General features: G+C 47.7%; 1 protein-coding gene across 4 annotated transcripts in view; it reads left to right on the forward strand.

Annotated features, from left to right (window-relative positions):
• The window catches only part of ATP2B4 (ATPase plasma membrane Ca2+ transporting 4), a 117532-nt gene that overhangs the window by 45914 nt on the left and 52445 nt on the right, over positions 1–19173 (forward strand). For all 4 annotated transcript variants that reach the window (XM_049857724.1, XM_049857723.1, XM_049857721.1 and 1 more), the window contains exon 2: positions 11472–12138. In XM_049857724.1, coding sequence (XP_049713681.1) covers positions 11946–12138 — 193 coding nt within the window. In that variant the 5' untranslated portion in view covers positions 11472–11945. The remainder of the gene's footprint in view (positions 1–11471; positions 12139–19173) is intronic.

The raw sequence follows: 19173 nt of genomic DNA on the forward strand, positions 1-19173 counted from the left end.
AGTGAACAGGCATGTGTGTGGCAAGAAGCCCCACACATTCCCCTCTTTGAAGGAACTTACCCATATCCCTCGTTTCCGTTTTCCCCTCCCTGACTTAAGTCATAAGCTCAACTTTCTGGCTATATTCTTTTCGTTCCTGAGAAAGCTGTGGTAGCTCTTTTTTTTTAAAAGCTGTTTTAGGGGACTGGGAAAGGGAAACTTTAGAAGTAGAATAATAAAAAACAGACCACTCTTCCATTACAGGCACATAAATAGCTTCATCGTAGCCAGGCTGCACACTCCCTTTGCCATAGCAACCTAAAACGAGTGTTTATAACAGCCTGTCAACCGGACTGGAAAACAGCAGCTGCTGCCGCCCCACCAGCCATATCAGCCCCTCTGGTGCTGGCCGCCTTGGCCCTGGAGCAGGGCAGCTGCTCCCTGGGAGGTGCTGCAGAGGCAGAGGCCCAGCCCTTCTGCTGGGGCCGGGGGTGGCAGGGACGAGGCCGCCTGGGTTCCAGATGTGACGGGGGGCAGTGATACATTGGGAGCCCCTTGTGAATAGTGGGTGGTTTTGTGTCACTTGTTTTCCCCCACCTGGGTCTCGCCGCCCCCCAATTCTTCATCTCCTACTGAGGTAGAAAGCAGGAGTGGGACAGGGCTTCCAACCGGCTGTTCTGGTTCAAACCCCTGCTGAGAATTTGCATTTCCACCCTATATATACTGAATCAGAATCTACATTTTAACAAGATCCCCAGGTAATTCTTATGTATAACTCCCTGGGAACTTGTTAGAAATGCAATTGTCAGCAGGGTTGGAAGCCCTGGAGTGGGGAAGGTGCTTAGCTCCACCTGAGCCCCAAAGGGACCTGGGTGGTCCAGTGGACCTTGCAATTAAAAAAAAAAAAAAAAGCTCATTTAAATTTCTGAGGCTATCTTGGCTTCTGTTACAGCCTGTTGTGTGAGGTCCTCTCAACTCTAAATGGGCCAAACAGAGAGAGGAGTCCTGGGTGCTGCACATGGTTAATGCACTCAGCTGCTAATTGAAAAGTGAAGGTTTGAGTCCATCCAGAGGCACCTTGGAAGAAAGGTCTGGCAATCTACTTCTGAAAGAATCAGCCATTGAAGACCCTATGAAGGATACTTCAACTCCAATGCATGTGTGGTCTGTGCAACTGGCTTTTTTAAAAGGGCAGGGGCTTTCCTGGAAACCCTGGTGACATAGTGGTTAAGAGATACGGCTGCTAACCAAATCCACCAGGCGCTCCTTGGAAACTCTACGGGGCGGTTCTACTCTGTCCTGTAGGGTTGCTATGAGTTGGAATCGACTCGACGGCAATGGGTTTTGGTTTTGGGGGCTTTCCTTGGGGAAAACCATGGGTCTCTCTGGAAAAGGAGCTGCCCTGAGCAGCAGGAATGACAGCAGAAGTCAGCATCCTGGATAGGCTAGAAGAGGGAAAGGGAAAAGCCAAAGGAGCTATGTGACAAGACAGTCCTGTGCCTGCCCCTCTCAACCTGGATCAGAATTTAGTGTTCAGACTGGGCACTAATTTGAGGCCCCAGAGTGCTCTAACCTGACATTTCTGGGGATTTGTACAAGGTTGTTCAAAATAATTTTTTGTAACCTTTGCAGTGGTCCCCAAAGTGTGGTCTGCAGACCCGCAGCATCTGCATCCACCTTGTTAGGGCACTTGTTAGAAATGCACATTCCCAGGCTCCATCCCAGACCTCTTGAATCAGAAGCTCTAGGAGTGGGGCCCAGCGATAGGCCTGCAGAAGTTCTCTACCTCATTCTGATGTGCGCTCAGGTTTGAGGACTGCTGCTCTAAAGCTCTCCACAAGTGTGAGGGAGCATTTTTCAAGTTGCCATGGAGGTGACTTGAACTCGTGGCAACCCCCTGTGTATCAGAGTAAAACTGTAGTCCATACAGGTTTTAGTGGCTGATTTCTTGGAAATAGATCTCCAGGCTTTTCTTCTGAGGCACCTCTGGGTGGACTCGAACTGCCAACCTTTCGGTTAGCAGCTGAGCCACGTTAAGCACCATCCAGGGACTCCAAGGGAGCATTACTTGGAGCTTTGTAAAGCCCTGGGCTGTGCCTGTGCAGTATGTAAATGAGAGTGACTAAAGCATGGGGCGATAAGGTGGCAGGTTGCTTAGGAGCGCTGCCAGCTCTCTTTCTTGATAAATGCCATCTTAGTGCGGAGCCCTGGCTCGTTTGCCTGTGGCTTCCAGGAAGCAGCTGGGCTGAGAGAAAGACAGGAATAGGCAAAGCAGGGAGCCGACTCCCTGTACTCTGTACAGGTGAGATGTCATGGAGGAGGGGCAGGTAATGGAGTGTTGGTCAGGTGTGGTAACAAGTGGGGGATACACTGACTAGTGTCTAGGTCACACAGAAATGTTATTTTGCTTTCTGTCCTGCTGGGCCCTGGGGACTGAGCCCTGCCTACGGCACACCCTTTTGGTGGGTGAGATATGGCCTCAGTCTCATGCCAGGCAGCTTTCCCCTCACCACCGAGGGCTCTACCAGAACCTGAGGCCTGGGAGCAACCATGCCCTGACCCCAGTGGCCAAGGGAGCTCAGCCCTTCGCTCCCTCTCCACCTGCATGCCATGATTCTGCTGAAACTGGCTTCTAAAAATAACCCATGAGCCAATCCCACTGCTAAAAAGCCCCTTTGTGGCCTTGGAACCAAGATGTAGAAGAAGGACAGCAGTCCCAAGGCAGGCAGTGTATGTTGTCCGTGACACTAAATACTTGAACGTTACTGCCCAAGGCCTGCGTCCTGTCTTCTGGCCTAGTGGCTTCCTGTCCCAGCTCCGAGGAGCAGCGCCCCACTTAGGGTAAGAAGCAGTTACCCCTGCTAACGCACATCTTGAGTGTTTCCCACAACAGGGTAAGAGGTCAGGGGAGGCTGCCAGCGCCCCTTTCATTAACAGCAGACCTTCTAGGAGGCCCTGCTGCTCCCACCTGAAATCAGCTCCTGCCCTCCTTAATCAACAGAAGGAAATGGGCAGCGTTGCTATTTCATCCTCTACATTTTTTCAGCTCCAGCTTGCTGTGAATCTCCACCCCTGAGTCACAGGAGGTCCCCGAGGTGACCCAGGCCAGTATGACTCAGATTATTTGGAACACAGTGCTTTCCCCATGGCTCTGGGCCCAAGGGACTGCCCTTTTTTGACTCGATAATATTGATGCTACTTTACAGTGGAGCCAGGAGAGTGACCTTGCCCCCTCTCAGGCATATTCCTGCTTCCTCCAACCTGCTCAGTTCCCCTACCTGTGCTGTGAAGCTTCCTGTCCTTATCGGGGTGGCTCCTGGGGTCTCTGACATGGGCTGGATCTCAAAAGGCCACATGATCAGAAGCAGGCTGTCAACCTCGAGTCAATTCTTAGAATCACCATTCGGAGAAAGCTTGTGCTGTACATGGGCCCTACCTCCTCCCTGCCCCTGAAGGCATCTGGCCAAAACTGATAAGTTTTACCATCATCATCATAACATATCCTGTTCAATACAGCCACTCCAGGACTGAGAGGATTCCGTGTGACGGTGATGGTGGGCTTTATTTCTATTTTGTTGGACCTCAGGTACAGAAGGTGGAATCAATGATACTATGGATTCATGGTCCATCGTTATCGTTGGTCCATGCAAGGCCGCGCCTTTGTTCTGTCTTCCCCCATATCCCACTGCTATTCCCTTCCCTGCCTGTGGGCAGCATTCTGATTTGCTAATATGCATCTCTTTGTTGACATATGTCCCTTAAAGTGTATGTTTGCTTTGGATGCCTGTGTTTTTCATTTATGTAAAAGCTGTTAAGTCATTTTTTTTAGGCACTGTGTTTTTGAGATAACCGATATTGTCACGTGTCTGATCTGTTTTCCTAACTATTGCATAAGGTTCCATGGTATCTAGCTAGCGTAGTTTACCTGTCCATCCATGGGAGACTAGGTCCCATGCTGCCGCCAGCTTCCTATCACACAAATAATGCTCTAGTGAACATCCTTGTAGATGCACCCTTCTGGACCCGTGTGAAAATCCCTTTGGGAGATGAATAAGTACAATGACTGAGGAGCAGGATGACTAAGTTCGAGGGGGTGCATACACTTAATTTGACCAAGGAGTACCAGGTGGCTTTCCAGTGAAGCGATGGCTCTGGGGACCACCCAGTTGCCATGGAGTTGATTCTGACTCATGGCAACTCCATGTATGTCAGAGTAGAGCTGAGCTCCATAAGGTTTTCAATGACAAATTTTTTGAAAGTAGATTGTCAGGTCTTTCTTCCAAGGCACCTCTGGGTGGCCTTGAACCTCCGATCTTTCAATTAGCATCTAAGGATGTTAACCTTTTGTACCACCTGTGAACTCTTGGCTTTAAGGAGGAGAGATGAATTCTGGATCCCTGAGGCCCAGGAGTTAAGCTGCAGATAGATGCTTTGATTTTACATTGTATTTCTGCTGCTAAATTGAAGAAGGCACTCTCAAAGTGACAGATTTGGCAAGGGGGAGAGTAAGCGAGGGAGCCTCAATGCGTACTGTCTCCTAGCCAGGAAGTGGGGTTCTCTCTTTGGGAAGGGTGTGCCACCAGAACCCAAGTTCTAGGCCTGACTGAGAATATCCATCAGGTTCCAGGACGGCAGACCCCAGGTTGCCATCCTGTGGTCCACGCAGAGGCCTGGCTCTGGTGCCCCAGCCCCCACTTGGCTTCCTGGCATGGGCTGTCAGGTGATGACAGGTGGTGCCATCACTGCTTGAACTAGTCAGTGAATCTCCCTCTGACCTTCTTCCCACATGCCTCCAAAAGGGCTTCAGCGGAGTGAGGGAGGGTCTGTGCTCAGGTCTGCTTCTGCAAACCAGCAGGGCAGGCATGGGGAGGGCAGGGAGAACCTGGGGCCTCGGTGAGGGTGGCTGCTGGGCCTGAAAGATGGGAGCTGGCGAGGGTGGGCTAGAATCTGGGTCTTGGAAACCATGCACAGCTAAGCCCTCGACTACTAACTGAAAGGTTGGTGGCTCAAACCAGAGATAGCTCGGAAGAAGCACCGGAAAAGTCACAGCCATTGAAAATCCCTCAGAACACAGTCCTACTCTGACACACATGGGACCACCATGAATCAGAATCCACTTGAGGGCAACATTTTTTTTTTTTTTCTTTTAATGAGAAGAGGTACAGAGCAACCTCTGTGTAGGTCTCTCCCAAGAGAAGGCTAGCTCAGGAGGTTTCAGGCTAGGCAGCCTTCTACCTCAGGTCCTTGCCAGCTTTCTTGGCAGGGATGGCCCTTTTAGAAACATGGGAGTGCCTGAGAGAAGGGGTGAAGCTCATGAAACTCAGGTGATGGCACAGGAAATACCCCTGCTGGAGAAGGGAGAGAGAGAGCCTAGATTAGGATTTCTCTGTGCCTCTCCCAAATCACCATGGGTACAAGGCCAAGGGTGTGAGATGAGAGAGTAGAGGAAGCCCTCGTCTCCATTCCCAAGATCTCCAGGTGGGAGCTGGCTATGCGTGAAATCATACCAGCCTAGAGCCAAGCGCATTCTGACTCTGTGTGTGTGTGTTGGGGGTAGGGGGTGTGTGTGTGTCTGTGTCTGTGTGTACGTGTGTGGTGGCCATGGGGAGGCACATGGCGGGAGTCTGCCCCCTAATAAGCTGTGGGTCTATCCCTACACCTACCCAGAAGGTACAAAAGCAGTAGAGAGGTGTTCCCCTGACCTGTTTCAGAGCCATTTAGGGCTCATGGGCAAGGCACAGATAGGTGTACGTGGGCCTTCTCAGCATGCTTTAGGAAGTAAATCCCTGGTTTCGTCTCCGTTTTCTTGCAGGATTGTCCCTGTACTTGAGATTTCAGTTTGGATTCAGATGGGGGCATACATTCTGAATCTGTTTCCCTAGCTGTAAAATGGGATATTCTTTTCTAGGGTTGTTGGTGAGGATACAGTGAGGCAATATATGTAATGATGATAGTAGCTATTGTATATGAATGCGCCATGGGGGCAGTTGTAGAATTCTCACTTGCCTTTCGAGACCTGATTCCCAGGTTGTGCACCTCACGTAGAGTTACCATCTGTCTGTCAGTGGAGGGTTGTGTGTCACTATGATGCTGAACAGGTTTCAGCAGAACTTCCAGGCTAAGATAGACAAGAAGAAAGGCTTGGTGATGTACTTCTGAAAATCAGCCAGTGAAAACCCTGTGGATAATAACAGTCCAGTCCACAACCAATGGTGGTATTGGCACAGAGCTAGGCAGCTTTTCATTCCATCGTGCATGGGGCCTCCATGAGTCAGGGGCCCACCGGATGACAACTAAAAACAACCATATATGGACCAACCACAACATGTCACCACTATGATAGGCACTATATAGATCAAGGCACTTAAAATGCCTGGTATAACACCTGGTACATTGTAAGTGCTCAACAAATATTAATTCCCCTCGTCCCCCTTCCTTCCCACCCTGCCTTCCTACTCCTGAAAATAGGGAGAAGTAGAGCCTCACTTGGGATGAGGGAGCATCTGGGTCAGAGAAAAAAGAACAGGTTTTGTGAAGGGCCCGTGGAGCAGATTTCATATTTAGATTTGGCACATTCTAAGAGGAAGACCCTCAATAAGATGGTTTGACACAGTGGCTGCAACAATGGGCTCAAACACAGCAACTATTGTGAAGATGGCGCAGGGCTGGGCAGTGTTTCGTTCTGTTGTACATGGGGTTGCAATGAGTCGGAACCGACTCCATGGCACCTAACAAGGTGGGACCAGCCAGCTTCCCCTCCTCCAAAGTCTTTCCTTCTTAAACCCCCCACGTCTTACGTGGCAGTGATTCTGGCACTCCAGGTAAACATATCTCTGAGAGCTACCAACTTGCTCCTAAGCAGGGGTTCTCAGCCCTGGAAGGAGGGCAGGGTGGGGCAGGGAGCCAGAGTCAGCTCTACCTAGCAGCCCCTGCCTGGGGTGGGAGGCCAGAGTTGAAAGTCAGCCGTTTATTTGTCCAGGCAGGTTTGTCTGCAGTGCTCAACCAGCCTGAAGCCCTCGCCCCTTGGTCCCTCCTGTTTCCTTTCTCCCACTTCTGTCCACACTTCATTTCCCTTGCATTGAGCCAGATTCAACGGGAACTTGTGGCAGGAGACGGGGCGGGGGGCGGTTTCTTTCATATCAGCAAGCATACTCCATAACCTACACAGCGAGTTACCCTTTTCCCGTGGTCTGGGAATGTGCTCCAGGGAGAGCTTCAAAGAGTAAGGGACTCCTTAGATGGACAAAAGAGGAGGAAACAGAGTCTTGGGCTATTGCTTATGTTTTTGCGGCTGAGAGCATGAAGTTCTTGTCTCTGGCAGTACCTCGTTTCTTGCTAAAGAGCCTAGCTGCAGGTTGGGCTATCAGGAAGTGTGGGGTAAGTTCTTCTCCGGTATGAGACTGAGGTGTGTATGGGGCTCTTCCACCGTCATTGCCTGGGATATGATGTCGTTAATTCTGAAAGAAAGTAAGGGCAAGAGCAAGCATTCCCTCGAAACGCAAATGAGTATTCTCCATACCCTAGGGAGGCCTGCGTTCTAAAGGGCTTCTTTGTCAGAGAACGAGAAGACACAGACTCAGGAAAGGAGTGAGGTGTAACAAAAGGAGCACCCCCACTCCTTAAATCCCTGGATCTCAGCATCTTCATATGTGAGGCGGGAGGTCACAGCTGTCCTATTTAGAATTAATATGAAAATTCTTTCACGTGTCATCTACAAGTTACAGAACAGGATGGAGACGGTGAAAACTACTTAACGAGAGTGTCAAGTAATATGTCTTGCCCCAGGAGGAAAGAAGGAAGGAGAGAGTTGGCTCTTCCATCCTATCATCCCTCAGGCTGGCAAAATGCTAGAAATGGGGAGCGAGAGGATACCTTACCCAGAATGCCCCAAGTGGAATGACTAATCCTGACCTGACAGGAGGCGGAACCTCCCAGGAGTCTGAGAATTGCGTCTGAGGCTGAGGTGGCCTGAGCACTTACATATCATTCCTTGGCAGTTGCCTAATAAGGTTAGGGGCCAAGCAAGCTCAGCAGCTGCAGAGAGCTCATATTCCAGAGAGCTCAGGGCTAAGGAAGAAGCATGGGCTCTGCGTACTCATTCTCACTACAGAAGACCGTTTATAGCCATCCCGCCTCGAACCCAGGGCCCAGCTAGGTTCTGCCCTCTTACCTTTGTGCCAGCAGTTTGTGCTTGACCTAACGTGTATGAGTCTCTGGAGCAACCTGAAGCAGGACAACTTTTCCACATGTCCCGTGTGTTCTAATCTCTCTTTTATTAACAGCTTCACTGAGATATAATTCACAATTCAAGGTGTACAGTTCAGTGTTTTTTAGTGTATTCACAGACCTGGGCAACCATCACCAAAGTTAATTTTAGAACATTTTTCATCACCTTAAAAAGAAACCTCGACCCCTTTAGCTCTCACTACCCTAGCCCTCACCTCCCCTCAGCCCTGAGAAACTACCAATCTGCTTTCCATCTCTATATATTCATCTATTCTGGACATGTCATACAAATGGAATGATACACTCTATGGTCTTTGTGACTGGCGTCTTTCACTTCACATGATGTTTTCCCTGTGTTCTAATCTTACATGACCTTTCTCATCTGAAGTCTACATGAGTGGAAGAGCCTCTTCTCTTTGGTTTCCTGAGGAGAAGGTCAAAGTAAGGAATTCTCAGATTGACCCTCTTCCTAGGAAAGTTGTTCCCTAGAGACCCAAGACCATACATGCTAGTACTTACTGCTAATTGTTACAATCTATCCAGTGGTTATTACTAAGGACGCTGTCTTGGAATTTTCTGTTCTTTGTTGGTTGCGGGGGGTCCCCTGGCAGGGAAAGATGGGGAGCACATGGAGCAGGTGGCCCTTCTTCGTGAACGGCTAGATAACAAAGTCGTTAAGATCACATTAAGCTTTCTCCCATCACTTGAGTGTCCTGGATTAGACACTGGCAACTTTCATCTCAGATTTCAAAGCACCATTCCCTTACCATATTCTTAGGATGGTATGAAAAGGTAGGGCCTATTCATCCCCCAACAATGGGCTCAAGCATAACAACGATTGTGAGGATGGTGCAGGACTGGGCAGTGTTTCGTTCTGTTGTATACAGTGTCAGTAGGAGTTGGAACCGACTCGACTGTACCTAACAACAACACAACATTCTTCCCCCAATTGAAAGCGGGAGGAACTGAGCCCTAAGAAGGCTAAGTGACTTGCCTAAAGGGTGCCTGGGAAGATAATAAATCTACTTCTGAATCTGCCACTGGTTATTCAACAAAAAAATACTAACTGAATAGTGGTGGAATAATTTGGGTAGAGATAAGAATGATGACACAATGTAAAGAATATCAATGAACCATACATGGAGAAATTGTTGAACGGGTTATTCTGCTGTGTAAATTTTCACCAAAAATAAGATAAATGTTTTAAAAAATGAATGATGCGCACACAAATGAATGTAAAAATATATATTACATTTAATGTGCAGGTCCTCCGCTAGGCGCTGGGGGTAAAGCAGTGAACAAAACAGCTAAAAAGCCCTGCCTTGTAGAGTGAACAGTATAGTGGGTGGAGACAGAAAAGTAAAATCTCCTGATTCCCACTTGAGTACTCCATCAGCACCAGTCCCGACCTCCTCTTGAAAGGCTAAGGAGCTCTACTTGCTGGTCAGTGTGGGCTTCTTGCTGCTTTCGCCCCTCCCTCCTTCTAGGCTTGGAGGAGAAACGGAACCAGGGAACTGGAGAGAAAATCCTGTGATGCTGCCTGTTCCTCCGGCAGCCTGCCTGAAGGAAATGTGACACACTGCCTCAGGCTCTGTTCAGACCTCCTAGTTCCCCAGGATTCCCTGATGACTCCGAGAAAGGAAGTATGGTGTTGAAAAGAAAGAGAGGGAGGGAGGGAGGGAGAGAAAGGAAGGAAGAAAGAGAAATATCCTGCTTGTGTAACCTTTGTAATAAGTTGTATTTTTTTTTTTTTATGGTGGGAGGGAGGCAGGGGCACACGGGGAAAGGGGGAGGTGACCTCCCTCCCAATGGGACAGGTTTGAATGGAATCAGCAGGGACTTCAGCCACGTGTGATTTTGAGAAAAGTAATTCACAAAGGAGTCAAGTCCTTATCTGATTATTCACCTTTTAGAAGTGAGGGTGCCATCCGTTTATTAGAGGCTGGCCCGGGTTCCTTGCCACCCCCTGGTACCTGAACTCAAGTCAGTGGGGACTTCTTGGGCTCCCCATGATCCCGTGCTGCCTGCAGGAAGAGCCCCTTCACGTTTAAATGGCTGCTTTGTGGCAGTGGCTCCCACTCGGAAGCTGAGAGCCAGGTTCAGGATAAGCCTTTTTCCCACCGTGAGCCTCCCACATCCTTACCTAGACACAGGGCAGCGCCCTTAGTCAGCATGTGTGAGTGGTAACAACACCTGCCTCTAAGGGGAGAAATGCTGGCCTCTCAGATGCATTTGTTGAGATGGCCTGTGACCCTCTGGTGCTCATTCACACACAGGCTGACTTGTCCCCTTGTCTACCTCCCTGGGCCCTTGGCTGTCTCAGAATGACTGGATAGCTGTCTCATCCCTGCCTCCCCAGAGAAACGTTAATGCTTAGAGGCTTGAAACTCACTATCTTTCCTCCTCAGAGGTCTTTCTGTGTCCTTTATAAAAAAAGGTCCCACCCTGTATCTCCATCTGCCAGAGCATTTTACTCTCCCCACCGCCCCCCCCCCCAACCTTCAAAAGCCTTTTGGAGAGGGCCGGGGCTTAGCCCCAAGACCCGAACTTAGTGCCTGACCCATGACAGCAGCTGAACTTAGTGCCTGACCCGTGACAGCAGCCGAACTTAGTGCCTGACCCGTGACAGCAGCCGAACTTAGTGCCTGACCCGTGACAGCAGCCGAACTTAGTGCCTGACCCGTGACAGCAGCCGAACTTAGTGCCTGACCCATCGACAGCACCCGCGGCAGGCTGCAGAACTGCCATACAGCTGGGATTTTCACATCTTCTGTCAGGTTATCCTCCTGTTTGTAAATGTATGTGTTGGGAGTGGGGAAGGGTGTCAGGAGTGAGGGAGGCTGGCACACCGACAGGCCACCCTCCAACTCTCTCGGGTCTAGGTTCCTTTTCTGATCTCCTCTCACCTCTTGGAAGTAAGGTCAGGCTATAGGGCCCTGTATCGCTTGCCAGCAGGCCTCTCAAATAGAGCTTTCCAAGTTTGTGGGATTTGCACTGTTTGGTTTGGGAGAGGTGAGACATGAAGACTGGGATGTATCTAGAATTACATCTCTGCAGTGGCATTTACAGGCTGCTGGGGCCTCCCAGGAGGAAAGGCCTCTCCTGAGCCGGGTCACTCAGCTCAGGCCTCAGCTCCTAGTTCAGATCAGGCATCAACCGTCATTTAAACACTTGTGCTAGGATGAGTACCTCTTGTCCTTGCAGATGCTGGGTCCCCATGCTTGCTCTAATTGTTTCTTTTTGTCTATATTTGAATCTTTTTCCAGAGAGCCAGTTGTCATCGGTATCCAGGGAGCCCTCCTCTTCCTCCTCCTTCTCCTGCCGCCTCGCTACCACCACAGTTGCTGGTTGTTGCTAAGATTGCCTCCATAGTAACATGCACATCCTGTTTATACCTCCATGTGGCCAAAGCAGTCTGAGCTAGGAACCTACCTACCCTGGACAACCACTTCCATCACCACCTGGGGACGCCAATCATTGTGACACGTGGTCCGGCTTCCACTCCCTTCCCCCATTCTCTTCCTCCTCTCGCTGCCAGGCTTCACACACAAGGAAGAATCTGGGCTTGGAGCTGCTACTGTGAAGTTTATTGCACAAGATATAGCCGGTCTGATTCCTAACTGGGCCCCCAGAGAAGCAAAAAGTAGGGATAAGTGGGGGCAGGAAGGCAAGAGACCCTGATCAGTGGAAGGGAAACTCCACATCTTCTCTGGTTGAGAGGCTTGGTAACAGCAGGCAAAATGACGAACCCATCAGAACATGCCTTGGCGGCCAACTCGATGGTTGACAGCCGTGAAGGGGACTTTGGCTGCTCGGTGATGGACCTGAGGAAGCTCATGGAGCTGCGTTCGACCGATGCAATGAACCAGATTCATGACCACTATGGAGATGTACAGAATATCTGCACTAGACTGAAAACCTCCCCCGTGGAAGGTAAAGACCACATCATGGGTAGGGGATTAGGGGAAGGTAGCTAGTGCTTCAGAATGTTGTTTTTCCAGATTCTAGAGAAGGCACATTTCTGGAGACCCCATTGGAACGTCTGTGTCTGGTGGGAGAAGTATAGCAGCTGGTATTCTCTGGATATCATTCTTTCCTTCTTCTTCTGTACCAGTGCAAAGAAATAGGGTATTCTCTCCTTTTACAAAGGTTTATGGTAGAGATGCTTTTATCAATAGATAATCATCAAATCCCTTATTCTGTTTCAGTCTTTGATTACAAAAGAGTTTTAGATGCAGTGAAACCTGTGTGAACTGAAACTCAACAGGACTGCCTTTTTTTCTGGGTCTCACAAGTTTTTTTGCATTTTACAGGGTGTAGTCTTACTACTTTCAAATCGCTTGTTTTAGTGGAAAATATTTTAGTTTTCCTTCTCTGACAGTCTTCCACCTTACACAGGTTTTGGCTTTCACGGGTTTTACTGTATAATTCTTCCCCACACTGATTTTACAGTATAATGAGGGGAGGGATGGGCACAAAAATAAATAAGCCTATTTGCCCAATTTAGAACTTCCCTACTGTATACACTTAAAAATGGAATGGTAAATCATTAGGTATATAGTTGTACCCTTTATATCTTTGGGTCATTCCCTCTGATTTCTATCAGAGGATTATTGATGCCCTTTTCAACCCTGACTGATCCAGTTTTCATATAGTTCTTCTTAACCTATTCTCAAAGAAAATGAAAAATCCAGCTTGATGCTTACCTGGCTCAGCCCAGTTGCCTAGTGGCTATGGTAATATGAAAGTTTGCTTCATTGAAGTGGGGCGAGAGCACAAGGAGCCCTGCTTTCTTACTTGTGCTTGGTTTCAGCATCTCTGTTACAGGTTCTTGCTTGACCCTACAGGTCAGGCAGCAGCATGAGATGGAGCAAAGATCTTGTCCTTCTGAGGCCCTCAGCCTCCTGAGATATTGTTTCTGAGCCTTCCTCAGAGGCGACATCATGTTTCTTCCCAATTCTAACAAGAGGCGTTGAGCCCTCGCTGATGCTGTACTACAAGTCAGGGAATTGGAGTCCAGACTCTTTAGGATAAAAAAGAGAAAAAGAGAGAGAGCGAGCTTTTTACATAGATATACATATCCAATGTCATTTTTTTCTTGGCAACCTAAGGGAGCTGCCCTACTTGGTCTCTTTACCTCTAGAGTTCAGTTTCCTATCTCACAGGCTTTGAGTTCAAATACTGGCTCTACCAGTTACTAGCTGAAAAATACTGAACAGTTAATAGTCAACCTTCCCGAGCCTGTGTCTTCTTTGAAAATCATGTTGACAATACTTAGCCCATAGAGTTACTGCGATTAAATAACACAGTGTGTGTACAGTGCCCAAACACATAATAGGTATGTAATAAATTGATTGCCTTAGGTTAAAACGGAGCCCATGTGTCTGAAGACATTTGCCAGAATATGAGTGGCTACGGGGCGCAGTGTATTGTTATGTCTGGAAAGGTTACTGCATGTGTAACTGCAGCCACTGTCCATTCCCGCACTCACCTCTTGACCTCAAAAAGAGACCTGGTTAAGATGACAAGGCTTAGTTGCTTTCATGTTGCTTACAGGTGGCTCAGTCTTTGCCTTCTGACTAGTATATAATGGCTGCCCTTTGAGCACTACCTACTTCTCACCAGCTAGATTTCTTTATCCTGCCACTTTTAGAGCAATATGGCCCTTAAAGAAAGACTAGTCCTGTTATGGAGTTCCTGGGTTAAGCTCTTTGCTACTAACCAAAAGGCTGGCAGTTGGAATTCATGCAGGAAGTCCTGGCGCTCTTTCCTAGCCACTGAAAACCCTGTGGAGTGCAGTTCAGCTCCGAAACACATGGAGTTGCCACGAGTTGGAATCAGCTCAACAGCATCTGGCTTTACTGTAAACCCTGGTGGCCTAGTGGTCAAGTGCTATGGCTGCTAACCAAAAGGTCAGCAGTTTGAATTCACCAGGAGCCCCTTGGAAACTCTGTGGGGCAGTTCTACTCTGTCCTCTAGGGTTGCTATGAGTTGAAATAGACTCAACAGCAAAGGGTTTGTTAGGTTTTTACTGAGATAGTGCAGTACTTTAGAAGCACCCATCAGAATTTAAGCAGACTCTTTCACTTCCCTTTCCTATGCTGGTCTTGATCTCTTTGGTCAGTTGTTTCTCTCACAAAATGAAGTTCAGGAGTTCAGATAAGCTGGAAGCTTGGGAACGCCTAATGGCAGATTCCCCTTCCCTTTTTCCAAATCCTTTCCAGTAGCTGCTACTATTTATTTCTGATTCCCAGAGAGCTGCCATTCCCAAAAGCCAGTATATATTCTACTTTTCCCTTAATATTAGATACCAAATGTTATGGACCTAGTTAATGTCCCTAGATTCTTTCCAAGCCCTGGTTTCAGACCTATCGTTGAAAGCCAATCCTTCTAATGACAGGTGTCTCTGTTGCTGTAGACCTTGGCCATGACTATATCCCAGTATTCCTATCCCAGGCACAGTTGTCCACTGTCCTTCTCCTGCTTGCTTAGATTACAAATATGTATCATGATTTGTTTTTAATGTAAGACTTACCATAGGGCTGGTCCTGGAACTGGGGAGATTGGGTGTCAGAAAACAAATGTTCCATTAGTAATTCTTAACCCCCAATGACAACAAGGACCTTGTGGGTGAGGAGAATACACAGGTAGGTAAAGGAGACTCCGACACAGGAGTCTCTATCCAGACAAGGGCAATGCTGAGCTGTGTAGCTGAACAGGCACAGAAAAGAGCATCAGTATCCAGGTGCCCCAGTGAGCTGTTGCTATAAAAAGCCAGTCTGTTCACAGAAGACCATACTGAGGTGCCTGACAGCCTAGCATAGTTTTGTCACCTGTGGGAAGCCTCTGCAGTCTAATAAGAATAGAAGAAATATACCTGCTGCCTTGAGTTCTGCTGGTAGGAAACCAAGGTGAATTTGGGGGAGACTGGAGAGATTGGCTCCTAGAGTATGTAAATTTACATCTTCCTGTTTCAGATTGAATTCCCAGAGTAGAACCTTTCCGCTTTATTTTCTGTTGATTGTTGAGAATCTCTGGCATAGATTGGCAGGATTTTTCTTTTTTAACCGTAGCTGCCGCTCAGGGGCCTTGCATGACTTGGGGTTTATAATGTTTCTAACACTGCCGTAGTTTTGTCATTCTAGATTTACACCATTCCAAAGGCAAGCAGGACTTAATTTTAATATAGTCTCTCTCTCTCTGCCAAAAAGGTTAAATAAGCTGCCTAAGATCTTACCTTAGACACAGTGGTTAAGAGCTACAGCTGCTAACTGGAAGGTCAGCAGTATGAATCCACCAGCCACTCCCTGGAAACCCTGTGGGCCAGTTCTGTTCTGTCCTATAGGGTCACTGTGAGTCAGAATCCACTCGTAGCCAATGGGTTTTTGTTTGTTTGTTTTTTAGGGGGGGAGGTGTAAGGTCTTACCACCAGGTAGAATATGATAGAATATTTTATGTTTTCTGGCTCACAGTCCATCGGTGTTCTGCCTCTTAGGTTAGAGCAGCAACACAATCTGAGAAGCACAGATAGTTTAAAATCTCATTTTCCATTTGGAGTACCTGACAAAACATCTGATTGTGACTCAAGGCTAATGTTAACATTGGCTTGTAGTCCTTGAATATACATTGGTTAGTTGGAGTAAGAGGAGTTCCCCCAGTGGCTAAGAGTTGTTTAGAAACAAGAAGGCTTAGAAGTGCTCGGTTACCTCAGCACTCAGCAACAATCAGAAACAAGGCTGAGAGTGTAAGCAAAAAATCGAAGGAAAGGCAGGGAAACCAGAAGTTGTGTGTAGGGCTGCTGTGGGGGGAGACTTGAGAGAGGGCACATATTTACATCAAACTGAATTGAGATTTTAGCCTTCATGGTTGTATATAAACAAAAGCAAAGAGGCAAAGGTGAAGCACCAACTCCTGAGCAAACTGCGTTGCTTTGGGCGCTCCTCAGTAAGAAAAAATCTGAATATCTTGCACCAATGGAATCCTTTTAGTTTGCTTGCTTCTTTTACCCAACTTCTTTTTCCCCGTTTTATCGTCTCTTCTTCTCTCCTCACCATACCCCCAATCCAACCACTCACTCTGTCCCCAAAGGGCACAGATGATATGGGCTAGAAGCTAATCTTCTAAGAGGGGTTTCCCACACTATCTCATGGCCTCAGTGAGCAGGGGAAACCTTTGGTGAATCTAGAATGAGAATGAATTTTTGCTTAAAAGGAAGAAAAGAGAAGAGGTATTTTCCTTAGTCTCAGTATCACTTTCTGTGTAGAAATAAGGGATGATACTAGATGAACTTTGATCTAGATAGAAGGTTGTACGTATTTTTCTTTCACCACCCAACTTTTCCGTGTTGGTCCTCAGTGATTTCTATGCCTTTTTAGAAAGAAGAATAATATTTTCTGAGGGAAAGCTAGGTCAGCACTTTGGCGAAAGGTCTGCGCCCAGATCAGAAGGGAAGCCATGAATAAATGGTAAATATGAGCTGTGAGGTTTCTTTCAGAATTTCTGTTGAATTTAGATCCGGAATAATGTTGGCAGGATTTTCTATTTCATAGCCCCTCTGTGCCCTTTTAGGATCCCTGCGTGGCACAAGAGATTTGCTCTCAGCTACTCACCTAAAGGCTGATGGTTCAAACCCACCCAGCAGCACTACGGAAGAAAGGCCTAGCAATCTGCTTGTAAAAGGCCAAGCAATCTGCCAAGAAAACCGTCTTGGGCAGTTCAACTCTGTATGCATGGGGTTGCCATGAGTCTGAATCAACTCAATGGCAGCGGGTTTGGTTTTTTGTTTTTTCTGTGCCGCTCTACTTTTTTCTCCTCTGCAGAGTTGAGGGTGTGACAGTGGAATAGAGAGGGCTTCCGATTCCTTTTCAACAACATTGAACAAATGTTTAATGTCTACTAGGTGCTTGGAAGACACAGCAGTGAACATGGCAGCGCAGCCTCTCCTTCCGTAGCGCCTATAGGCTAACAGAGGATGTGCACAAATTAAGGCAATTTCAGAAACATTGCAGTAGTGCTGACAGGGAGAACAGGGGGTTATGGGAGTTCCCAATATGGAGACCTGAACTGAAGAGATTGCAGGGAAGGGAAGGGGTCTCCGAAATTGGAGATGGGACTCGTGTATCATCTGATTAGCTATGGAAGCTCTGGCACGGCCACGCTCTATGCTATTGCTACATTTACTGAATGTTCCTGGCATGAGATCCAAGCTTCTTTGCCTTCCGTACTTGCTGAGTAGCAACTTGGGTCTGGGGAACTGAGATTCTGTGGAGAGCAAATGGCAAAAAGAGGTGAAATAATCTGTTTTAAGATCATCAACCCAAATTACAATTTCGCTTCATTAGCTTCGGGATCTAGGTTAACACTTCCTGTCACCATAACACCTCTGGAGTTCATCTGTGTTCCTATTACCATATCTTGTGAGGTCAGTGGTAGGCTCTACCAACAATTGTTCATTTTGCCGCAAGCTGGCACATACTGGGTTTGGACTCTCCCTCAGTGTGGCAGATGGAAATTTCTAGTACCATCATCTATATCCCCAGTAAGTGTCCACCTACAACACTACCAGCATTTATTATAGTACAGTACTACTACTATACTGTACTAATATTTATTACTAAATGTTAGTCATTGTAACATTTTAACACTAGAGACCACCGTTGTAGAGAACGTTCGTGTTGAAGGGATGTGGAGGACTGTTGTTAGATGCGACTCCTAACAACCATATATGACAGAGTAGAACTGTCCCATAGGATTTCTTAAACTGTAATTTTTACAGGAGCAGATAGACAGGTCTTTTCTCCCACAGAGCCACTGGTGGGTTTGGACTGCCAACCTTTTGGTTAGCAGTGGAGCACTTAACCACTGTACCACCACTAGGTGAGAGAATATGGGATGAACAGATGTGGGAGGAAGATGAACGACTGACTCGAGATTTTTCTCCCTACCTTTAGGGCTTATAGTCAGCTTTGGAATATCAGTTTTTAGGAGCTCATCATTGAGGACAGAAGTATAGCCCAACTACCTCTCCTAATGCCTTCTGCCCGGCAACTATCACCTTGATCCCTTGCCCCAGCCCCACTGAGGATGCCAAATAAGTGATCCTGAATACAATTTCAGCAAACTCTTCCCTTACGTCTGTCCGCATTGCCTATGGTAGGGAAGGAACAGTGGTGTACAGGGCAGGCATGGCCGCAGAGATTAATAACTGTGGTCAGAAGTGTGAGCACTAGTTTAAGATGTGAGCGAGGTTCAAGCCAAAAGAATATCTTGGAGGAGGGGAAGGGTTGAGATGGGCAGACCAGCTCAAACTGAGCTAGGAAGGGGTAGTTGAGGCAAGTCCAGAAGGCCTGCGGCTTCATAAAAGAAACACTCAGTAAGTGGTAGAGAGAAAGGTTTTCATAAAACTTGGGGAAGCAGCATTGGCAGTGAGATGGCAGATGATTGGGAAAGACGCTTGAGTGAAATTGCCCTCCCCCGGCGGGAATTCCACAGTGCATCCTGGGAGTTCCCTGTCTGGTTTGAGTTACGTGCCTAGGGTTGAATTAGGCCAACAGCTGTGGGCCTTCTCTTTCCCAGCCCAGCCCCAGAGCTCTGAAAATTCTTTTCTCTACGTCCCCTCCTTACCAGGAGTCCGGCTTCTGGGTTAGCTGGCATTATGCCGCCAGGCAGTGGGCAGAGAGCTCTTGATGGGGAGAGCTGTGGTGAAGTCATCCTGAACCTGTGAACCCTCCCTGCCTCTTCACCAGACCTGAAACACTTTATGCTGCCTTCCTCGGGCAGCTCACAGAAACCATTGCAACTTTGGGGTTTTTTTTAAACCTTCTTGTTGTTGCTTTGCATTTAACCATCAGCTGGGGGTGGAAAGAAAGATGGCATTTCTCCCCCTTGGCTGAGCAGGTACTGCGTCTACTCTTGGAAGTGGGCTCTCGCTCTTTTTCATTTAGCTCCGAGATGTGAGCTCTGGGGAGT

Source organism: Elephas maximus, chromosome 18 (genome assembly GCF_024166365.1).
Source record: "Elephas maximus indicus isolate mEleMax1 chromosome 18, mEleMax1 primary haplotype, whole genome shotgun sequence".
In the NCBI taxonomy this organism is placed as follows: domain Eukaryota; kingdom Metazoa; phylum Chordata; class Mammalia; order Proboscidea; family Elephantidae; genus Elephas; species Elephas maximus.